This window comes from Pygocentrus nattereri, chromosome 8 (assembly GCF_015220715.1).
Source record: "Pygocentrus nattereri isolate fPygNat1 chromosome 8, fPygNat1.pri, whole genome shotgun sequence".
Lineage (NCBI taxonomy): Eukaryota > Metazoa > Chordata > Actinopteri > Characiformes > Serrasalmidae > Pygocentrus > Pygocentrus nattereri.
The window spans coordinates 27509336-27532298 of record NC_051218.1 but is presented as its reverse complement, the minus strand read 5'-3'; the positions used below and the strand labels follow the sequence as shown (position 1 = coordinate 27532298).

The 22963-nt window shown below is 39.0% G+C and overlaps 2 protein-coding genes across 2 annotated transcripts; both read left to right on the top strand.

The window, feature by feature from the left end:
- The first annotated feature begins 1157 nt into the window (after positions 1-1157).
- Positions 1158-5643, top strand: LOC108430891. The gene is made up of 3 exons (XM_017703708.1): positions 1158-1311; positions 4205-4349; positions 4442-5643. Exons 2-3 carry the CDS (start codon positions 4217-4219, stop codon positions 5137-5139), a joined length of 831 nt encoding a protein of 276 aa, XP_017559197.1. The 5' UTR covers positions 1158-1311; positions 4205-4216; the 3' UTR covers positions 5140-5643.
- A 4641-nt stretch (positions 5644-10284) lies between these two features.
- LOC108430890 (sodium/hydrogen exchanger 2-like) lies at positions 10285-20744 on the top strand. The gene is made up of 12 exons (XM_017703707.2): positions 10285-10525; positions 11046-11509; positions 11649-11899; positions 15917-16134; positions 16575-16771; positions 16902-16991; positions 17920-17990; positions 18672-18824; positions 19403-19499; positions 19979-20107; positions 20382-20430; positions 20527-20744. The coding sequence occupies exons 1-12, from the start codon at positions 10285-10287 to the stop codon at positions 20715-20717; spliced, it is 2151 nt and encodes a 716-aa protein (XP_017559196.2). The 3' UTR covers positions 20718-20744.
- The last annotated feature ends 2219 nt before the right edge of the window (positions 20745-22963 follow it).

Below are 22963 nucleotides of genomic sequence, written 5' to 3'. Positions count from 1 at the left end.
CATTCTTCTGTATTCTGAATACATACTCCAAATACTTGCATTCGGTTACATCCCAACCCTGGTTATTAGTACTCACCACTGCTGACCAGAAGCACCCCAGAAGCCAAGTTTTGGAGATGCTCTGACCTAGTTCTCTGGACATAACAATTTGGCCCTTGTCGAAGTTGCTGAGGTATTCACACCTGCCCATTTCTCCCATACTCTTTATGTCAACTACAACAACCAACTGTTGCCTGTCTACTATATCTCAGACATTGACATGCACTAATGTAACTGTTGACTCTGACAGGTGATAATCAACATTATTTGATTCCTCTGTAAGTGGCCATGTTTCAGCTCATCAGTGTATGTAAATGTGCTATTTTTTGTGATATCACAAAAACAATGAATTCAAAACAAGCGGCTTAGTTTGCTTTTTTTTCTTCTTTGAAGCTCAGTTTCCATATATGGCTGTGCGGAATGGGAAGTGAAAGGTAGATTTTGAAACTTTAACAATGTCTTCATTCTATCTCTTATTTGAAAAAAGTGACATTTCTGACTTTCATAATATGAGCCCTGTAAGAAACTTGCTTTCATGGCCACTACCTTTTTTTCCTTTTCTGACTGACTCCTATTAATTTATTAGGCCAGATTCATTTTCTGTTCTGGGCAATGCCAGTACTAGATTAAACCACTACAGATAGACTGGTGGTGTGATCTATAAGAGTAGCCAAATCTCAGCTCTGAGGTGCTGCTGCTCTTCACAGTTGATATTTTGAAAGTTCTAACACAACTGATTCAACTTATAAGTTAACTGAGGTACATTACAATATGAAAAAAACAGCTTATCCAGTTACTCCACAAACCAAATGGCATCTTCAAGTGCACCTCAACTCCAACTTCAGTGCATTATTTTTATAAAACTTTTTTGTGCTTTTTTTTTTTTTTAAATGGGGAATCGTTACTTTAAGATTCATGGGTAATTTCTGCACTGTGGCAAAGCGCCATGCATTAGAGTCATACTTTCTTCAAAGCAAAGTTATCTGAACAAGAACAAAGTCCCTGGAAAATAAGGGATCTGCTCATTTTGTAAGTTGGACCACATCAGTTTCATTTTCAGCTCAAACTGTGACCTCCGGCACTCGTGTTACTGAGCATCGGTTCCTGTTCCAGTTTAGAAAGCAGATGTTTATAGCTATGTGAAAGAATCTGCTGTTGTCCTCTTTTATCTTGGTTGTGAGAAAGAGGTAACTGAAGACCTAATCTTACAGTAACAGTGGATTAACCTACACTGCTGGGATCCTTATCAACCTTATAAAATCCATTATCCTGGTAAGCAGCCTACCTTTTTTGCAACCGTCGTCATCTAAACCTACTAGTTGTAGCACAAATGCTTCCTTTTAAAATTTACTGTATTTCTGTAATCCATGCATAATAACACAGGGTAACCTAAGGGTTGGCCCAGTGGTGGAAAAGCTATTCAAACAGCATATCATCTCATAAAAATACTTAACAGAAATATAATTATAGAAAAAGCAACTATATTTAAAATACTGAAGGATTGTTTTGGGCTTTGTATGTTATGTTTCCTTTTTAATTACATTTTCATCCAATAAATAATTCCAAGTTTGAGATTACTGAGAGACTGGACCTGAAACATCTTCAGTTTTTCCATAGATCAAATCCAAAATCAGTGCATGTCACAGATTATGTACACAATAAATTCTTAAGATAAATGGAAATTGTAAATCCACGTTGACTGGTTTTTAAACCAAAACAGTTCATGATGTGATATTTAATGTTTAATCTTATTTGCTTCATTATTTTTATTTATTTAATTATTTTAATGTACTCATCCTGAAATCGATACCTGCAACATGTTCCAACAAAGTTGAGTCAGGGGCAATTTAAGACTAGGAATGTTGTGAAATGTTTAAAAAAACATCTTAAACAGGCGATGTAATCATGCCTGGGTGTTAAAGAAGCATCAAGGAAAGGCCTGGTCCAAGGTGCTGGGGTGAAATCTCTATGCATAAAAGGCATCGACAACTGAATTCCTGTGACATTCAATACTTCCAACGGAACTGCATTAAAAACCAGACTGCTTCTGTCCAGGTCATCAATGCATGGGCTATATATTATATATAGGAATATATTGTACAAATCATCATTTATGAAGACATATTCAACAATGCTAACCCTAATGCTACCCTTAATGCCACTGAGTTCTCTGGGCTCAAGCTCATCTGCAATGGTCTGATGCACAGTGGAAATGTGTATTGTCTGATAAGTCAACCTATCAGCAACCTACATGTTTATGGAAATAATGGGGAGTCATGGGCTGGAGGTTAGGGATCCACCTCTCTGATGGGAAGGTCGCCGTTCAATCCCCAGAGCTGACAGAATATGACTGAGCAAGGCCCCCTACCCCCAATGGCTCCACATGTGCCCGCGGATAGGGCTGCCCACCGCTCCGGGCAAGTGTGCTCAAGGCTCATTATTGTATTGTGATGTTTCACTTCACAGAAGGGTTAAATGTGGAGGTGAAATTTCCCCATTGTGGGACTAATAAGGGCCACTTAATGTATGCCATGTTCTCTAGATCAAAGAAGAAATTAACCATACAGATTGGTATCAGCATAAAGTTCAACATCCAGAGTCTATCATGGTTGAGGTTAAAGTTTGATAAAAAAAACCTTGTTCAAAAATGCTGTCCCACATTTTCATGTCTCTACTGAAACAAGGATTTATTTTATTTTAGCCATACCCCTGGGTTTGCATTTCTGTACCTCATGAGCACAAGATGAATAGTTAGATCCCAAACGTTTTGAGGTAAAATTGTCCCAAAGCATGAAAATCGGTTTGTAGCATTAAGAATTGTCCCTATTGAAACACATTTTCTGCAATTAAGTAAACTTTGTGTTTTAATAAAAATATTATGATTTTATGTGTGTACAACTGTTCAAAGCTGTGTTTGTTAGTCATGTACTGGCTAGTGTTTTTGTGTTTTTGTATTTTGAGCAAATGCCAAAACTTAGCCAAAATTGTCTCTGTTGAGTCAATATTTGATAAACGTTCAGTAGCACTGTGATTGTTTTGTTAGCGACAAATGTTCAATTATTTGTTTAAGAAAAATAAACATAATTAAGGTACAGGGTCACAAAAAGTACAAAATGGGTTTTGAAGTCTGACTTTAAGCCAATTTGCTAGAATAATTGATCACATTTTGTAACAGCATTTAACAGTGTTGTTAAAACAAAAGGTGATGTAACACAGTGGTAAACATGCTCCTTCACCAACTTTTTTGGAACATGTTACAGGCATCTAATTTGGAATAAGTGCATATTCACCAAAAAAGATATTAAAAAATGAAAATTAAACTCATGATGTAAAACATTAAGCATCATGATTTTGTTCAATTTTCAGTTTAATACAAGTCGAACACAACTTAATACTCACAGCTTTCTGTTTTCACTTTTCCAAACTTTCATGGAAATGATGTTTGTACAATATTTTATTCACATCTCATTCAAGTTATTCACAAACACTCTAGTAACTAAAATGCATGTAAAACATTCTACTACTGATTTTGTTCTCCTGTCTTGTTGTGTTAACTTGTGTAAGTGACATTGTAACAGACAAATTACATAAATGTGTTTTACCCCTAAATACCAAAACTGTTTCATGAAATGACAGGATGCAATAGATAATCTGCTAAGTAATTTGTTTAAATCCATCACTATCAGTATGACAATTTGTGCAACTTCTATAAATGGCTGTGTTAGAAAACAATAGTATCATTTTGTACTGTGTTTCACTATAATAGTAAAGGAGCTTTGTCATGGAGCATTAAGAATTTTTTGTTTATTTCATTATTAATTGTTTGTTTATGTGTTTTACATTTAAAATATATATATACTATATACTTTACATACACATGTAGCTCCACCTGGGGGTAAGATCACATTAGTGAATTCAGCATAATCGATAAATGTAACATATTTAGCAAATCTAGCCATTTTTGTTCATCCATGAAAGAGATATGAATTAAATGAAGAGAACTAAAAAGTGCCACTAAATATATCTACTTTTAAGTCATTTTAGGAGAATGCTCTTTCATTGTTGGACTTGGATACAGTTTTAGGACCAGTGTCACTTCTACCACTATAACATTGATGCTAATGATGTTACTACAGTCAATTAATGGTTCTTGTTGAATCTAAAGGATTGATTGGACATGCTGGGAGAGAGCTTCATACATCTTTTAAAGTACAGACAGGAGGACGTGCATTCACCAGATATTACCAGGGCATCGTTCACTCCCCCTACAAACAGCAGGCAAGATCCCTATAGTCTCTCCCAGGTGAAAGGTAGGCCATAAATTATATGTAAAGTGATGGAAAAAAAATACATTGCTGAAAAATGCATTTCTATAATGTACTCTTGTAACTTGCACTAACAGACATACCACTGCCTGTCAAGCCAGCATTGTCAGATGTGAAGCATGTGGAGAAACGGTCAGGATACATAGCTCCTAAGCCCAGTCCTGACCTGTACCTCTCTAAGCCCTGTGTAAGTCTGAGTCAAAGTCTAGAGCCCAGCAATGCCTTGTATGAGAAATGCCAGACCAACCCCCTGCAACTGAGCAGCCTCTCCGACAGCAAAGAGTTTCACATTGACTCTGTGGATCAGCAAGAATGGCACACATCAAATGTGGATGACTCAAGCCCCAAACAGCTTAGGTTCATTCCTCAGCAGGCTGATGTCCCTGATGATGGCTACCTGGTCATGGACAGCAGCATCATGCTGAATGGAGAGCCGCCAACAAACTCCATGATCAATGGTTACCTGGACAGAAAGCTCCAAGAAGTGTACAGCCAGTACTTACAGGAGAGGCTGGCGTGCCCCGGGTCTTCTCCAGGTTGCAGCCTGCTTCCGCTCCTTCCCCAACCCAGCCTCCCTCAGCTCAGTCAACAGGCATACCTGGACTCAAGCCTAGACATCGAGGCCAGACCAAACCAAATGACCCACAACGTCACCACCAGCCAGGGGCACCACAGCCAGCGGGTCAGCTCGGCCTTCAGTTCTCCAGTGCTACGCATTTCCAATGTAGAACAGCCTAAAAGACCTGGGCACTGTGACAGTGTTGTGAATGTTTAAAGTTAGTAATGTCTACAGTGACTTTCAATGACAAAAAATTGTATTTAAACTGAAACAAATAAAATAGTATACAATGTGTAAGTAAATTACTACAGAACAGTTGTCAGTTTTATAATCGTTTCTCCATATCAACATATTATTGTCATTTATTATCTTTTTGGTAATATTTTTAAGTTCCCTTAATTGACATTATTAACTGCTAACAAACTATGAACATATTAGTATATGTATACAGTATTAACAAACTAGAGGAAAACATGGTTAAAACATCTTGTTGTTATTAATGTTTTTCCACTCCCCTTGATGCATAGTTATGCAATCAAAACTCAGGTGACATTGTAAAGGTGGCCAAAAGTCACAATGGAAGATATGGAAGTTTTTTAATTGGTGTGATATGATGAATTGTGCTTAACTGGAACAGGAACAAGATCAATTAACATAATAAAAAGGTACATTTTCACTGAGAGGTTGTATGAACTAAATACAATTTCAACTAAGTAATAACCTGCCGTATCTGTTGTTCATTATGTGTTCTTTGTGGTTTATTTATTTTATGTTTTTTTTATTTATAAAAAGCTGCATATGTTAACAATCCCTAATAAAAAAATCAGTCAGTATTTAACAAGCACCAATAAGATAAGATTCCTTCATAAGCTAAAAAAGAACTACTGGAAGCACAAAATGGCTAAATAATATCTATAAGCATAAAGTAATATGTTTGGCATTTTAGAAAATGCAAAGTTTCATTGTTCATTTTAAGTATTAGCACATATTTAAGGAGCAGCAATTAAATATTCCTACATGACAGTGATCCACTTTATAACAAGTAAAATGTAGTTACAGAATAACTATTTGATAGCATTATTTAAGGCATAAAAAACTTAGAACTAAATCAGCTAAACTCATAATGCAGGTGTTCATTATTTACTTAACAAATAAACTATATATAAATGATATGGATATGACACTGAACTCATGGACTCAATTTTTTTGGTCAACCCTGGCAAGGCCTGATCCGAGTGGAACTTAGAAAAAAAAAGAACTTGGAAAAAAAAAAATCAAATCAAAATTTATTTGTATAGCGCTTTTTACAATGGATGTTGTCACAAAGCAGCTTCACAGAATTCCAGAAAAGACAAAGTTTTAACAAGAATGCAAAACCCCCCGGAGGGCAAGACAGGGGCAACAGTGGCAAAGAAAAAACTCCCTCAGAACTGAGGAAGAAACCTTGGGAGGAACCAGCCTCACTGGGAGGACCCATCCTCCTCTGGTCAAACTACCTACAAGTGATTATACTACTAATATTAATTAATATTAACAGTATTATTAGTAGTAGTAATATCTAGGAGTCTATGAAAACATCAGTTTTGGGTGGGCAGCTAGTCCAAGGTAGGTGGCGGTAGCTGGGGCGTGGGCAGCTGGAGGTGGGTAGCAGGAGGGCTCGACAGTCAGTCGTCCTTGAGTGTCCGGCCGGACATGTGGGTGGTTGTATACTCAGAAAAAAGGCAGGGAGAGGGAATTAGTTTTATTCTGTCTGTTTGTACGTAAAACAGGGAATGTAAACATTTACAGAGTGTGGCTAATGACTCTGGCAGATCTGACTATGACAGCTTACTTAAAAGGAGAGAACCAGAAGGACACACAGACACGAGAGCACTCTGAAACAGTTTGGCATCCCTCCACTCCACCATCCACAACCCAGAGTGACTGCATGTGAGCAGCGGGACGACAGCACCAGCGTCTCAGTTTACTATAATTCCCTGTGTCCATGGACCCTGGATCTGCTGCCTTTATCTAAGGGGGAACATTAACTACCAAAAGCTAAACTAAACAAGTGAGTTTTCAGCCTAGTTTTAAAGATTGAGACTGTCTCTGAGTGCCAAACATTTTCTGGAAGATCATTCCAGAGTTTGGGGCTTTATAAGAAAAAGCTCTTCCCCCAGCTGCAACCTTATGAATTCTTGGAACTATAAATAAGCAAGCACTCTGGGATCTGAGTAGTCGTGATGGCTCGTAATGGGAAATAAGGTCTTGCAGGTACTCAGGAGCGAGACCATGTAGGGCTTTATCGTCAATAAAAGGATTTTATAATCAATACGGAATTTAACAGGCAGCCAATGAAGTGATGATAGCACTGGACTGATATGATCAAATTTTCTAGTTTTAGTGAGGGACCCTGGCTGCGGCATCTTGGATTAGAGGAAGTTTGCTTAGATTCCTGCTCGTACATCCTGACAGTAGTGCGTTACAGTAGTCTAGCCTGGAAGTAATAAAGGCATGTACTAGTGTTTCTGTGTCACGCAGGGATAGGGCATTTCGAGGGAATAATTTTGAGGGAATTGCATCAAGTATGCAGGTTGTGCAATTTGCATAGGGGATAATCTTCTCTAACTCTAGTTGAGGGAGTGGGTAAAAAGTTTCCAGGCTTTTTTCCACAACTGTGTTTTGTTTTATATCAGCCAAGTCAGATGAGAGCCAAGTAGGGTTTAATACTGTGGGTTGAATTTGTTGTCTAATATTTTCAATTTTATTATTAAAGAAGTCCATAAAAACTTCACTTGTGAGAGTTGCTGGAATTTCTGGTTCAGTACCTGCCTGATTTTTTGTGATTCAGGGAAATCACACTAAACAGAATTCTATGATTATATTTAATGTTCTGAATCAGCGAGGCCAGATATGCTGAGCGAGCTTTAGTGAGAGCATTTCTATACTCTATAAGGCTGTCCTTCCAGGCAGAGCAGAACACTTCCAGCTTGGTTTGTCGCCATTTCCGCTCTAGTTCCGAACTGTTTGTTTTAAGGTCCGGGTTTTATCGTTGTACCATGGGGCGAGCTTTTTCTGCCTTATTCTTTTTATTTTAAGTGGTGCCACATTTTCTAAAGTGGATCGGAAGGTATTTTCTAAATAATCAGTTAGTAAATCTAGTTCCATTGGGTCTGATGGAGTGAAAACTGGCGTTGATAGTTCTGGCAGATTTTCTATAAATTGTAGGGCGGTAAAAGGTTTTATTGAGCGCTTTGTAGAATAACGAGGGGACGTACATATATTATGGCTAAGATGTAGCTCATATGAAATTAGGTAATGGTCGGAGACTGCTGAGGTTTGTGGTAGGATATTAAGCTTGTCTATGTTAAGACCTAGTGTCAAAACTAAATCTAGCGAGTGGCTACAGTAGTGTGTAGGCCCTGTTACATTTTGGGTAATACCAACAGAGTCTAGAATTGAAGTAAATGCCTTTTTTAGTGTGTCATCTACCTTCTCAAAGTGAATATTAAAATTTCCTATAATTATTACTTTATCATTGCACACAGCCAGGTTTGCAGTGAGATCACTAAATTCTTTTCAAAATTCAGTGTAGGGCCCTCGTGGCCTGTAAATGTTAAATAATGAAAATGTGTTCTTTTTTGTGACTGGATTTGTAACGTGAATGGAAAGGACCTCAGAGGAAGTGAAAGTGTCACATTGTTTCTGACTAATATCTAGAGTATTCTGGTAGATTACACATACTCCACCTCCCTTGCCTGATAATCTTGGCCTATGTGCATAATATAGCCTACAGGCGTGGCTTCATTTAAAGCTGAATTTTCATCTGGTCTAACCCATGTTTCAGTAAGACAGAAAATGTAAAATTTATGATTGCTTATAATTTCATTTATGATGACTGCTTTTGAGTTTAGGGATCTTATATTGAATAGTCCAAATTTTAGATCTAAGGTGTTAGTGCTATCATCTGAATACAGATATATATTGATTAGGTTGTTTAAATGGGCTGGTTGAGTTTTTCTATGATTAAATTTAGATTTAATTCAGGGCAAAGACAGTCTCAATAAAGTTGAACCTGGGTGATGCCTCAAGGCGGATTGCAGACGGTCGGTTTAGCCTGTCTGTCTGCGGCCTGGTCCCGGCTCTGGATTGTCAGCAACTGTTTACACTACTCTGCCGACTAAAAGACTATGACCTATGCAGCAAGAAAGTAAGGCAGTACCCTCCCGCGTGGGGTGGACACCATACCTACCTATAAGACGAGGCTTGCTCTCAAAACGCAACCAATTGTCTATAAAGCCTCTTGATTTTGAGGAAACCACTTGCCCTGAGGTGCCATGTTGAATATCTAGTGGCCAGAATGAGCGAATTGTATGCAAAACACCAAATTTAACAGCCCTGCTCCCCATTCACACCTGGAACCTTGTAACTCTAACAAGTCACATGACACCAGGGAGGGACAACAACACAATTAGGACACAATATATATCATAGAGAGAAGCTTTGTTCCATTATGACTATGTCAAGCACTGCTTTTACTAAACACATACACACATACATTTTCTAAGCCGCTTCTCCTTCAGGGTCATGGGGGAGTGCCAGAGCCTATGCCAGCGGTCATCGGGTGGAAGGCAGGTTACAGGACATGTTTTTACTAAAGAACTCTTGTAAAACCTTTTTTATAGGGTGTAGTAGACCATACACTATATAATTTTAGTTAACCACTTAAATTGTCTGAATTTTATTACACACTTCTATAACTAGTTTGCACTGAAGCCCCTGTAGTTGCTGATTAATAAGCCTAAGTAGGTAATACACCTGTGATTTATAGAGGCTACATAAACAAAATATAAATGATAAATCAGGAGATAAACTGAAAAATTATTGGTTCAAGATCTTTCAAATGACATAAGATAAAGACAACATTGTTTGACGTACATTTCACAAAAAGGAAGTTGTGTTTCTGCCACCTGCTGCTATATTATGGTACTGTACTGTAAATAGTTCAATGACACCAAATAATAAAAATGCCACCTGCCTGCCTTTTCCTGTTGCTACTTTTTTTTAGATTAGCAGATGTGGAACAGTCTTTCTGGCAGAATAATGTGCCTGAACATCAAATCTTATTATATTTAATCCACGCTGGTGTTTTCTATCCTGGTCTTATTGATGTGGCTTCCCCTTAAAAGTCTCTTACAGCTGATTGGATTGCACTGCTAGCTCAGAGATTCCTGTGCACATTAGTGGCGAGTGCATCCAGCCAGAGCTGGGGGAGGGTGGGGCGTGGAAGGACGGCCAGACAGACATATGCACATGCATGCCCTGTCCCGCTCTCCCTTGCTCCCCTAGCCAGGCAGTAGCATGCTAAATCTTTGGATGCCCATGACTGTGACTTACATCCACCTTCTACTGCTACTACTGGACCCCTCATCTGCTCTAATGTCCACTCAAGATCCTCCACCTTCCCTGGGGAACCACAGCATGGACAAAAACGATGTGGATGAAGCAGAGGGCCACTTCACTGTGCCTATAGCTTTCAGAGTCTTCAGTGTGGACTACCACCATGTGCAAGCTCCTTTTGAGATTGTGCTGTGGATCATGTTGGCATCATTGGCTAAACTAGGTGAGAATTTGAAAGATCTTTTGTAAAAGATACTACCAGATGGAAAAGCATGTGTTGGTTCTCCTTCAAAACCGAGCCTTGTTTACTCAGTTCTAATCCTGTGACTCATTTGGGTGCCCTTTGATCATGGATACATTCTCTGATAATATGCCTAAATGTTCTTGGACAGAAAATAGATGCTGTTTTAGAATACTTTACCAAGTTTGAAGGGATATCTATGTATGATGCAAGAACTAAGATATGTGATATAGGTAAAGAGTCACCACCACTACGTTTTACAAAGCACACAAGCATTACAATCAAAATGAGCCTCTATGGTACTTGTTGGCTGACACAATCCCTATAATATCAAACCATCCATATCCATTTCCTAATAAACCACAAGAAATTATTTCAGTAAAATGGAAAACGATGCCACAAAACAAGACACGCTTAAATAAAAACTCTTAACACTGGAGCTGCCATAACAATGCTAAAGGTTTAAATGATGATGGTATTTCTAAGATGCTATTTTTTCCAGGATTCCACTGGTCTGGCCGGATACCTGCTGTGGTTCCTGAGAGCTGTCTGCTAATTATGGTGGGCCTACTAGTTGGAGGAGTCATCTATGGGGTCCGCCACACTGCACCACCTGTCCTGAGTGCTGAAGCTTTCTTCCTCTATCTGCTCCCACCTATTGTTTTGGATGCTGGTTACTTTCTACCAGGTCGCCTCTTCTTTGAAAACCTGGGCACCATCCTGTGGTATGCTGTGCTGGGCACGCTGTGGAATGTGCTGGGTATTGGGCTTTCGCTGTACGGGTTGTGCCAACTGGGTGGCTGGGGCCTGGAGGAGGTCAGCCTGCTCCATTTCCTGCTCTTTGGTAGTCTGATTGCTGCCGTTGACCCGGTGGCAGTGCTCTCAGTGTTTGAGGAGATCCATGTCAATGAGCAGCTTCACATCCTGGTGTTTGGAGAATCACTGCTCAATGATGCAGTCACTGTGGTAAGAACTGAAACTTAATATCCCACTCTTGACATCTACAGGTGTTTTGCTTTTAATTATGAATCAGGGTGAATTATATAAACTTATATTTTTACCTCTAACAGGCTAGTTTGTTTGAACTTCCACCATTGTTCTGTAGGTGCTGTATAAGCTGTTTGAGTCTTTCCTACGCATGCCCTCTGTTTCTGGTGTGGACGTGCTGGCAGGAGGCTGTCAATTTGTGGTGGTGGGCTTGGGAGGCCTGTGTGTGGGCCTGTTCTTTGGGCTGGTTGCTGCCCTCACCACTCGTTTCACTGCCAGAGCCCAGGTCATTGCCCCACTCTTCGTCTTCCTCTACAGCTACCTGTCCTACCTCACCTCGGAAATGCTTCACTTCTCTGGCATCATGGCGTGAGTACAGCTACAACTCAGATTACCAAAAACTGTACCAAAACTACAGCCATTCAAGGGGAACAGTGTCAGGTTCCACATCTTTCAATCTGTCCACTGGAGTTCATCAGAAGGTCCTGCAATGTGTTATAAAAACAAAGCAGCATTTAGGAAAAACTAAACTAAAATGAGGTAATTCTACTTACATGTATTTTTCAATTCTACTTCCTCTTCAGGCTCCCAAACTTCATATTCATACATACATACATAAACACATACATACATTTATAAAAGATAATGATTTACCCTCTTGAACACTCACAAATAAGGAACCTGAACAGGTAGCAGTTAGCTTGCTAGCTAATTTGACTAAACTTGGTAACAGCGAAGCTAACAGCCAAGCTGTGCCCTGCACGGTTTTGTTTTTTGCTGAGTGCTCTGGGTGCCCCACGTTGAAAAAAAGAACTCAAAGCCTATGTTATGAGCATGCTGACCAGTCAGATTAGAGGTAAAGCAGGCCTTCAGTGACAGTTGAAATGGAACAGGGATTAGCAGCTTCTGTACCTTCAGGGATTCATACCATGATATAGACAAAAAGCAGTTTTTGATTTCGCTGTAGCTTTTTAGCTTAGGTTGTTTTTGCTAGCAGCACCACACACGCACGCACGCACACACACACACACACACACACACACACACATTTTCTAAGGGTTGGGGGTGAAAAAGTACATTGTATGTCAAATACATTCAATAAATTTGTCCCTAAATATTACTCAGTATCATCACTACACACAATTCCACACACTTGTTCAGTTATCCAAAACTAGAATTCATGGCACACAAAAAAAGAATATATCAAAATAACAGACTATGGATACTTTGGCAAGGAAGTGTGACTGAACTTGGCACAGACTGTAACCTTTCAGACTGTTTCGGGATATGGTTAACCAATGTCTGACTTCCTCGTATTGCATCACACTACTGCATGAGCATATTTGTCAATTCTTTCTTTGTTATGTGCACTCAATATGGAGATCTCATTTCAGTGTAAGGTAACAGTCCATTACGTTCTTCTTCAGTCAACTGATGATAATTTGGTCACTTCCCGAAACTCTTAAAGACACTGGGCCATCTGCATTCATTAAAGATACACATACACATCCCATACAAGCTGATACAAGGCTAGCCTTCATTTTAAGAAATCTGTCAACATTTCTTATTTAGAACCTTCAAACATTTAATTGGAAAGGAAAGACAGAAATCTAGCTTTAGACCAGTGTTTCTGAACTTCATTGACACCTTCATATGGGCCTGTCTCAATGCTAAGTGCAACAGCACCTCAAAATTATAGCTCAGAATTTCTGATTGGAGAATTGTGTGTCTGGCAGAAATAGACAAATGCTGGCAGCGTTGCTGAGTAGTATTTACATTAGTCTAAAACAGTGTTTTCAGACAGAGCTTCAGTGCTGGAGGCTCCACCTGTACTTAACTGTCCTGTGTTTTTCCTGATAATGATCGAGTCTTTGAACTGAATCAGCTGTGCTAGAACAGGAAGAAGCTCCAAGGCTGGAGCTGGAAATCACTGTAAGCAATAATCTGCAGTACTGCTACCTTTTCTTCTACTTCTGTTATGCACAAAATACTCCACTTAGAAATTTTGAGCTGCCATTTTAAGAAGTAACACAGGTTAATATTAAGGTTTCTAAGGTTTTACAGGGGTGGAAAATACTTGAGTATTTGTATTCCTTTGTACATTCCTGCACTTAAGTCTTATTTTGGAAGATTTGTATTTTTTAAATTAATTTTCTTTTTTAATAAAGTATTAAGAAATCTGAATAGTTACTTATTACTCGATTATTATTGCAAGAATGAAAAATGTTATTTTCACTTTGAGCATCAGGAAAATGGAAGTTTTTTTCAGTTGAGTTCTTGCGCATTTCAATTTTTTTTATTAACCATCCCAATTCGTATTATTGTAAAATTAAATAATATCACATTCGGCCACAACTACACCAATTTGTCTTCAGCAGACGACTGCTACCACCGATTAGTCACCCCACAATAGAACACCAAATGAAGAAAAGTATTTATCATTTAAATGTCTTTGTTAAAATTTTTGGTTATTAAGTTTTTAAAGTTTAAATGCCAATACATTTTTACTTTCACCCAAGCATTACCCATACTTTCACTTAAGTACAGATTTTCTTTACATTTTCCACTGGTGTACAGATATACGGATGTTATATATATACAGCATTTAGCAGCATTTATAGCATTTATAATATATATATATATATATATATATATATATATATATATATATATATATATATATATATATATATATATATATATATATTCACTGCTCAAGAAAATAAAGGAAACACTTAAACAACACAATATAACTCCAAGTAAATCAAACTTCTGTGAAATCAAACTGTCCAGGAAGCAACACTGATTGACAATCAATTTCACATGCTGTTGTACAAATGGAATAGACAACAAGTGGAAATTATTGGCAATTAGCAAGACACACTCAATAAAGGAGTGTTTCTGCAGGTGGGGACCACAGACCACTTCTCAGTACCTATGGTTTCTGGCTGATGTTTTGGTCACTTTTGAATGTTGGTGGTGCTTTCACACTCGTGGTAGCATGAGACGGACTCTACAACCCACACAAGTGGCTCAGGTAGTGCAGCTCACCCAACATGGCACATCAATGCAAGCTGTGGCAAGAAGGTTTGCTGTGTCTGTCAGCGTAGTGTGCAGAGCCTGGAGGCGCTACCAGGAGACAGGCCATTACACCAGGAGACGTGGAGGAGGCTTTAGGAGGGCAACAACCCAGCAGCAGGACCGCTACCTCTGCCTTTGTGCATGGAGGAACAGGAGGAGCACTGCCAGAGCCCTGCAAAGTGACCTACAGCAGGCCACAAATGTGCATGTGTCTGCACAAACGGTTAGAAACCGACTCCATGAGGATGGTATGAGGGCCCGATGTCCACAGATGGGGGTTGTGCTCACAGCTCAACACCGTGCAGGACGCTTGGCATTTGCCAGAGAATACCAGGATTGGCAAATTCGCCACTGGCACCCCTGTGTTCTTCACAGATGAAAGCAGGTTCACACTGAGCACATATGACAGACGTGACAGAGTCTGGAGACGCCGTGGAGAGCGATCTGCTCTCTTTGGAGGGCCGCACAGCCCAGAGGTAGCCTGACTGCCATTAGGTACCGAGATGAGATCCTCAGACCCCTTGTGAGACCATATGCTGGTGCGGTTGGCCCTCATCCTAGACCTCATGTGGCAGGAGTGTGTCAGCAGTTCCTGCAAGATGAAGGCATTGAAGCTATGGACTGGCCTGATCGTTCCCCAGACCTGAATCCGATTGAGCACATCTGGGACATCATGTCTCGCTCCATCCACCAACGTCACGTTGCACCACAGACTGTCCAGGAGTTGGCGGATGCTTTAGTCCAGGTCTGGGAGGAGATCCCTCAGGAGACCACCCGCCACCTCATCAGGAGCATGCCCAGGCGTTGTAGGGAGGTCATACAGGCACGTGGAGGCCACACACAATACTGAGCTTCATTTTAACTTGTTTTAAGGACATCACATCAAAGTTGGATCAGCCTGTAGTGTGTTTTTCCAGTTTAATTTTGTGTGTGGCCTCCATTGGTTAATAAATTTGATTTCCATTGATGATTTTTGTGTGATTTTGTTGTCAGCACATTCAACTTTGTACAGAACAAAGTATTCAATGAGAATATTTCATTCATTCAGATCTAGGATGTGTTATTTGAGTGTTCCCTTTATTTTTTTGAGCAGTGTATATATATATATATATATATATATATATATATATATATATATATATATATTAGCATTTATAATATACAATCATATGTTTGTATTTTCATACAAACCTGTTTCAAACGTTTTTGAAGACTATCTTTTAAAAAGAAAGAAACAAAAGCTTAAACGCAGGCATTAGCTAAAACAGGAACATTTCTGAGAGATCTGCGCCGTTTTCTCTATAGCATTGTGACCTGTGCTGTAACTATGAAGCAGTATGTGGAGGCCAACGTCTCTGAGAAGTCCAACACTACCATCAAGTACTTCCTAAAGATGTGGAGTAGCGTGAGTGAAACCCTGATATTCATCTTCCTGGGCGTATCCACCATCCAGGATGTCCACATGTGGAGCTGGCCCTTCGTCTCCTCTACACTCTTCCTCTGTCTGCTCTGGAGGGCCCTCGGTGAGTGCATATCACAGAACCTATTTACACTTCATGCCTCTTATTCTGATGGGACAGCTATCTGATTGTCAAAAGAGTGTAAATGGAACCAAGGCTCATTGGAGGCAGATTGCTATCTGATCAAAAGGATCACTTCAGGAGGTGGCTTGAATCACTGTAGATGCGTATTTATGTGGCCAGGTTTAAACTGAATGTGGATAAAATGTCTCTGGACATTCTTTGAAAATGAGAAGCCTGAACTTATAAGTAAGCAGAATCATACAACTCTAAATAGAACACTGCTTTATAAGGTCTCTGAGGGAATAATGCTGTGCTGACACTTTAAAAGCCCAATGTTGGGATTATGCAGCTCAATTTGTTATTAATTAAATTGTAGTTTCACTTACTTATCTATTCTTCCATCATCTTTAGGCATGTGCTCTCCCTACTCTACTCCTCAGGTGTGCTCCTTCTCACAGCAGTGGTCAACAAACTTCGCCGCAATGCTGTGACCTTCCGAGACCAATTCATCATTGCCTATGGTGGCCTGCGAGGGGCAATCTGTTTTTCTCTGGTCTTCCTCATCGAAGACTTCCCCAAGAAAAGGCTTTTCATCACCACCACCATCGTAGTCATTCTGTTTACCGTGTTTGTGCAGGTTAATCAATGTACACAAGATCTCTTGCTGTACTAGATATATATCAATGGCTACTAGCTAAAAGCAAGATAAGTGCTTCACTGGTTGTCTGAATCAATCAATCAATACCTCTCCATTATGTGTGCTTCAGGGTATGACCATCAAGCCTCTGGTAGAGTTACTTGATGTAAAAAGGAAGAAGAGAGTTCTGCCCACAGTGAGTGAGGAGGTCCATTGCAGGGTGAGTAATTAAATCAGTGCTCATCAACTCTGATCCTGGAGATCTACCTTCCTATGGAGTCTAGTTCCGTTCACAGTCTGCCTAGAGGTGGACCATCAAGGCCTTCTCAACTGAAGGCCTAATGTGTCAGATTGACCACCAACAGAAATGTTGGAATCATTCAACCACAATTTGATTTACAACAGATGGGCAAAATGTCAGTTTAGGCCTTCTAGAATTCCTAAATAAGTCACTGACTATGAGTATGAAATAGTAGCTTGTCAAAAAATTGTAGCAGCTCTGTGTCAGAACACTTTACGGAACTGATATGAGGCAAAGAATATGTTCTTATCTCTGTTGCAAGATTTAAATGTATGCATTTAATCTGGAACAGCCAAAAAATGTTAATGTGTTGCACTTAGCTTAACATAGTACTGGAATCACATAGAGGCACTTTTTCCAAATTCTTTAATGGGATGGATTGCATGTTAGATCCAGGTTGGAACAAAACTCTGAAGTTAGATCTCCAGGAAGCAGGTTGGTGAGTATTACATTACAGCAGTGCTGACATCTCAGCAAATCTCTTAAAACAAATACAGACACCAATGACATTAATTTTTACTGTGAGAAACTATCATTTTAACAAAGTGGACTGAAGGTCTTTGCTTAGTGAATATAATATTAGTGTCTAAGAGCTCTACATAAAAAGACACAAGGTTTTTTTAGATATCTTTTTTGAATAAAAATCTAGGTTGCCATTATAGCTGGTCGGGGAGAAACTGCCAGTAAAAGAGCCTTTAACTCAAAAGATGTCCCAAGCTGTCACGGCTTACAAACTTAATTTCAAACATTAAGTCACTTGTCAAAATATTAGAAGTGTGCTTTTACTAAAAGGATAACCTCAGCATATATTTCCCTTATTAATGCTAATATTTCATTCTCTTCACAGCTCCTGGACCACCTGTTGTCAGGGATAGAAGATGTTGTTGGCTACTGGGGACAGCATTACTGGAAAGACAAGTATTATCTTATATGTACCCCTTAATTTGTATGAGAAATGCTAACAGAGATGGACCTGTTATTGAGCATAATACTGTCCTGAAAGAGAATACTAATCTGAGTGCCATGTTTATAATGGTGAAACTTCAAGTTTTCTTGCATAGACACAAACTGTCCAGAAGATGGCAGTGTAGCTCTTCACATTGGGATATGTCTCAAATTATTCAAATTGTGTTGAATATTTTTTTGTGAATTTGAAATGGATTTGTGCTAATGTAGTTTTGTAGTAGTCACAGAGTGCAAAAGACTCAGATCAAAAGCTTAGATAATAATGGTAATAATGGTATATAATTATTAATAATAATTTATTAGGTGCATGCATCCAGTACCTTAACACACTGGCCCATTTATCATGAATGTCTACCATATTCCTGGACTTTGTAGAAATACAGTTACTAACTGTGGCCCAACTGTTGCTGCAACCTCAATACCCTCCATCAAGGGAAAGGGACACCCATAGGATCACCATTATTATATTAGTGGTGGACTAGTAATTCTGATATGGCAGCGGCCCCTTAGTGTGCGTGGCGCTGATGTTTATTAGGTGCTGCAATATTTGTGGGATTTTTTTAAACATTATTACAATACAGGTGGGTTTACTAAAAGCATTACTTTGCAACTTTTTTGCCTGGACATCCCCAGGTTTGAGCATTTTAACACAAAGTACCTGAAGAGATTCCTGATCCGAGAGGACAAGCAGCCCAAGTCCAGCATCGTGCGACTCTACCAGGAACTGGAACGTCGAGAACAGATGGGAGAGACTGATGAGGGCAAGAGAGAGAGATCGCCTGCAATGTGAGAGAAACTGCAACACACATAAAGGATGAATAAATATACTCATATACAGTAGTGAGCAAAAGTCAGAGAACATTCATCTTTCACATAATTTCCAGTAAAAATGGCTATTAAGAACTTCATAAATTATATATTTTTAGGAAATACTTCTAAAAGATTAGATGAGGATAGTCAAAGGAAAATATGTTTCCAAAACTGGAAACTGGAAACTTTGGGAAATTTACAGTAAAATGCTAAAACTGGACACCTGAGATGTAAAATAAGGTTTGGACTGATAAGTCTAAATATGTAATCAGGATTCTATGACTGAACTTTACATGCACATTCCTAAGAAATGGCTGAAAGCAAGTCCCACAAAAAGAATGGAAAGGCAAAGGGAGGACACATTAAACACTGAAAAAAAGATTTATGTAGATGTTGGGGCTTCTGTGAAATTTTATGTTAAATAAATATGCGCCCATGAAATAAATGAAGTGCAGTCTCCAACAACTACACAGTACTATAGAAGCACGCAACTATGAAATAACTCTATAAAGAACTTCCATAAGCTCCTAATTGCTACGATTTCTTTATGGCAGTGAGGAAAATCAAACCCACAGTAGATCACTATTGCCAGAGGAGATGGACAGCATAAGGAGGATATTATCCACAAACCTGCGCAACTTCAACAATAAGGTATGACACCGAGATGTAGAGTTTTCGAGTTTGTCCTGTGTGTGTAATTCAGAAAGTATAACTACATATAAAAATTGTGTTTACGAAACACATCATTTTCGGAAACTGCTTTATCACATTAACACAATTTGTGTCACAAGAACACAGCATACTGTATCTCTTATGCAGACTATGTAATTAGAATATATCTAACCCTAAAGGCTTGTGTGGGAACCACCACCTTAATTCCTCAGTCTGGCATCTTTATCTTATAATTTTTGAGTCGTTACCAAGTGATTACTGAATGATAGTCACTCAAACATTGGTAACTAAATAAAAAACCTTGGATTAAAGGGGTTAAAATCTGAACATAATACCTGGGTTAAAGCAGATAAAGGACACTGGTTGTGTTAGAATTACCTGGACAATGCATTTTGTACTCCTTGTTTGACTATTCAAGAAACGTATGGCTGGATAACATTGTGACTGTGTTTCTGTAGCACATTACAGCCTACAGCCGACACACTCTGCACCAGGACTTCACAGTTGATGCTAGTAGGAAAGCGTGTTTGCGGCGGCATCAGAGTCTGGGAGAAAGACACAGTTCCACGCAAACACATGGCAGCCAGGTTCATTTAAATAGTTTATATTCTAGTCAATCATATATATCAATCTAGTCAATCATATATTATATATATATATATATATATATATATAATGTTTGTCCAGAGGTGTTCAAACTTTTGTGTAGGACTGTATATTATATTATATTAAGAGGATAGTGTGATCAGAAGTGGGAGGTAATTATAACAGCTAACATGACCTTACATTTATTATGCTGGCATTTCTGATCATGCTATTCTTTGTCTTTATTACATTATTTACATATTGTGCTTTAATCAGTGGGATGATGCAGGCAGCCAGGGTGCATGCCTCTCCAGGTCATTAACAGGTAATCCTGTTCCTTACTAAATTCTGTTAGTTCCTTCAGAGATATGCAGTACATTAATATGTACTAACTGTTTATGCGTTCTTCACCTTCTAATAGTCAGTCAGAGCCCAAGGTCAGCGCACAGAGATCCCCACAGCACAAGAGAGGGCAGTCTGAATGGACCAGTGAGAGTGACCTTTGAAGGATTGGCCAGTCCTTCGTCCACATATCTCCAAGGTCAAGACTCCAGCAGTGCTAGAATGCCTAAGAAACTCAGCTTTGCTTTTGAGAATGAAAAAGGGAAATAGTTATCCTCACAAAAAAACTCTTGCACATATCCCCATATTAATATTATACATATATACATATTTCAACCATGGTTATAACATTAAGGTTTATTACAATAACACCTGAATTTACCTTTTTTTGGAAAACGATGGCACGAAAATAACCTGAGAGTTTTATGTAATTTTACATATGTCAGTGCTTTTCCATATATCAAATGTTGTGAACCATGACTTTTGAAACATGTTTTTGACGTTAGGCACAGCTTCTCTGGCAGACTAAATGTATTCATCAACTTGCCAGTTTTGTTCCCAAAACATAAACTGCATGATCAAAAGATCACTCCAGAATGCGGCCACATTCAATCACAATCTGCATATAAGTATTGCCTGTGCCTTTGGACCACAGAGCATAGAGGGGTGGGGTTGCTGGACATGCATATGATTACAATTCATGAAATAAATTAGTTAATATTTACTAATATTTCTGGGAGCTTTTTTTTCACTTTTATTTTACAGATGAATAGAGGGTGCACATGCTTTATATATGTAAAACCTGGGTTCAAATCCCCAGCCAGGAGACCAGGGTCCTTTCTGTGTGGAGTTTGCATGTTCTCCCTATGTCTATGTCGGTTTCCTCCCACAGTCCAGTGTATGTGTGTCTGTCTGTCTGTCTGCCCTGCGATGGACTGGCGACCTGTCCAGGGTGTATCCTGCCTGCAGACCTGAGAGAGAAGCAGCTTAGAAAATGTGTATAGATTTATGTGTATACATCTTAGATAATCTTAAACAACCATGCCTAAGTTAGGAATACTAAGTTTGTTTATTTAACATTAGCGAACCACTTAACTTATCGGTTGCCATGACAGTATTCCGTCAAAAGACAGATGAACTTTGAATAGGACAATCAAATAAGTTTTTAATATAGCTAAAATTAAATACAATAGATTGAGGCCTCAGAGTTAAAATTCTCTACAAGGTCTGGGGGAGTACCTTGGCCAGTAGTCTCCAACCCTGGTCCTGGAGAAAGACTTGATGCAGAGCCTAGCTCCACAATCTGACACACCCACTCCAGCGAATCAATCAGCTACTTCCTGGTTCCCTGAGTAGCTGGATCAGATATATTAGAACTAAGGAAGGAGTGGGGAAACTTGTTGGATACAGGTTGGAACTAAATTTTGCAGGAACGTAGCTTTCCTTGACCAGGGCTGGAGACCACTGGCATAGGCCACATGGGTAACTTAAGCTGGAAAATGTAACTAAAAATGTTTTTAAAATCCATAAAAATCATTTGTTTTTCCATAATGATTAATTTCAGAAAAAAGAAAATATTTAAAATAATAAGATTTGAGTATTTAATTTGGGCTCCAGGGACAGTTCTGTTCCTGAGAATAACCGTCTATCCTACAGAAGCGGCAGACAGAGACAGGGGTTAAAAATGTTTTACGATGCAGGGGTCATCGATTCTGCACAGTCCGGTGATTTCTTTGCTCAAACACAGGAAAACCTGCCGAATAACTGATGAGTTGAATCAGGTAAGAACAGGACAATCATGAAACTGCTGGACTCTCTATTTTCACCTCTTGTGAAAATAGCTATACAATTGCAGGCCATTTAATTCAGTGGACTTGAACCAGCACTGTGCTCACACCAAGAGACAAAAGGCTACACTGACCCTAACTTCACTTTTACTCAGAGCTCGATTGCATCCACGTTCTGGAAAAATGACAGAGAGTTCATGACACTCAAATGCATCAGCACATCTTCTTCATGCCCTTTTGTGTCCATGCACAGCAGGGTGAGCAATGTCAGGAAGACTGGGGAGCAATTGACATGCACTGGCTAATTTATTTTCTGCTTTCCATCCAAGAGTAACACTGAGAAGCTAAATAGCTTTGATCAATAAACAGTGCCCACTGCATTCCAGAGCCAGTATGCTTCCCAGAGACTGGTGGTCTAGCACAAGACATGTTGAACACAAATACACACAAACCATAATAAAGATAAGACACCGTATAATGCCTTATAAAGGCCTACAACCATTTATGATGTAATGTTGACTGACTCTAAAACATTTTTTGCTGTTGCTTTAATATACCATTTGCATAATTATGCAGAAATTAAAAGTACATTCCATTACATTCTGTACAGAGGTTCAAGTTTGCTCTTTTAAGTTTTTCCATTTGTTTCAATGTCAGTGTTGTTGGGGAAATATTTTCTTTCTGCAAAACATGACAGTAATTACTTTAATTCAGATTTGAATTACCATA

Coding starts and splice junctions, on each gene's coding strand:
- LOC108430891 (XM_017703708.1), top strand. CDS start 4,217: ATGCTGGGAGAGAGCTTCATACATCTTTTAAAGTACAGACAGGAGGAC. Junction 4,350..4,441: donor TAGTCTCTCCCAGGTGAAAG/GTAGGCCATAAA, acceptor TTGCACTAACAG/ACATACCACTGCCTGTCAAG.
- LOC108430890 (XM_017703707.2), top strand. CDS start 10,285: ATGACTGTGACTTACATCCACCTTCTACTGCTACTACTGGACCCCTCA. Junction 16,135..16,574: donor TCTGCTCTGGAGGGCCCTCG/GTGAGTGCATAT, acceptor TCTACTCCTCAG/GTGTGCTCCTTCTCACAGCA. Junction 16,772..16,901: donor TGTTTACCGTGTTTGTGCAG/GTTAATCAATGT, acceptor TGTGTGCTTCAG/GGTATGACCATCAAGCCTCT.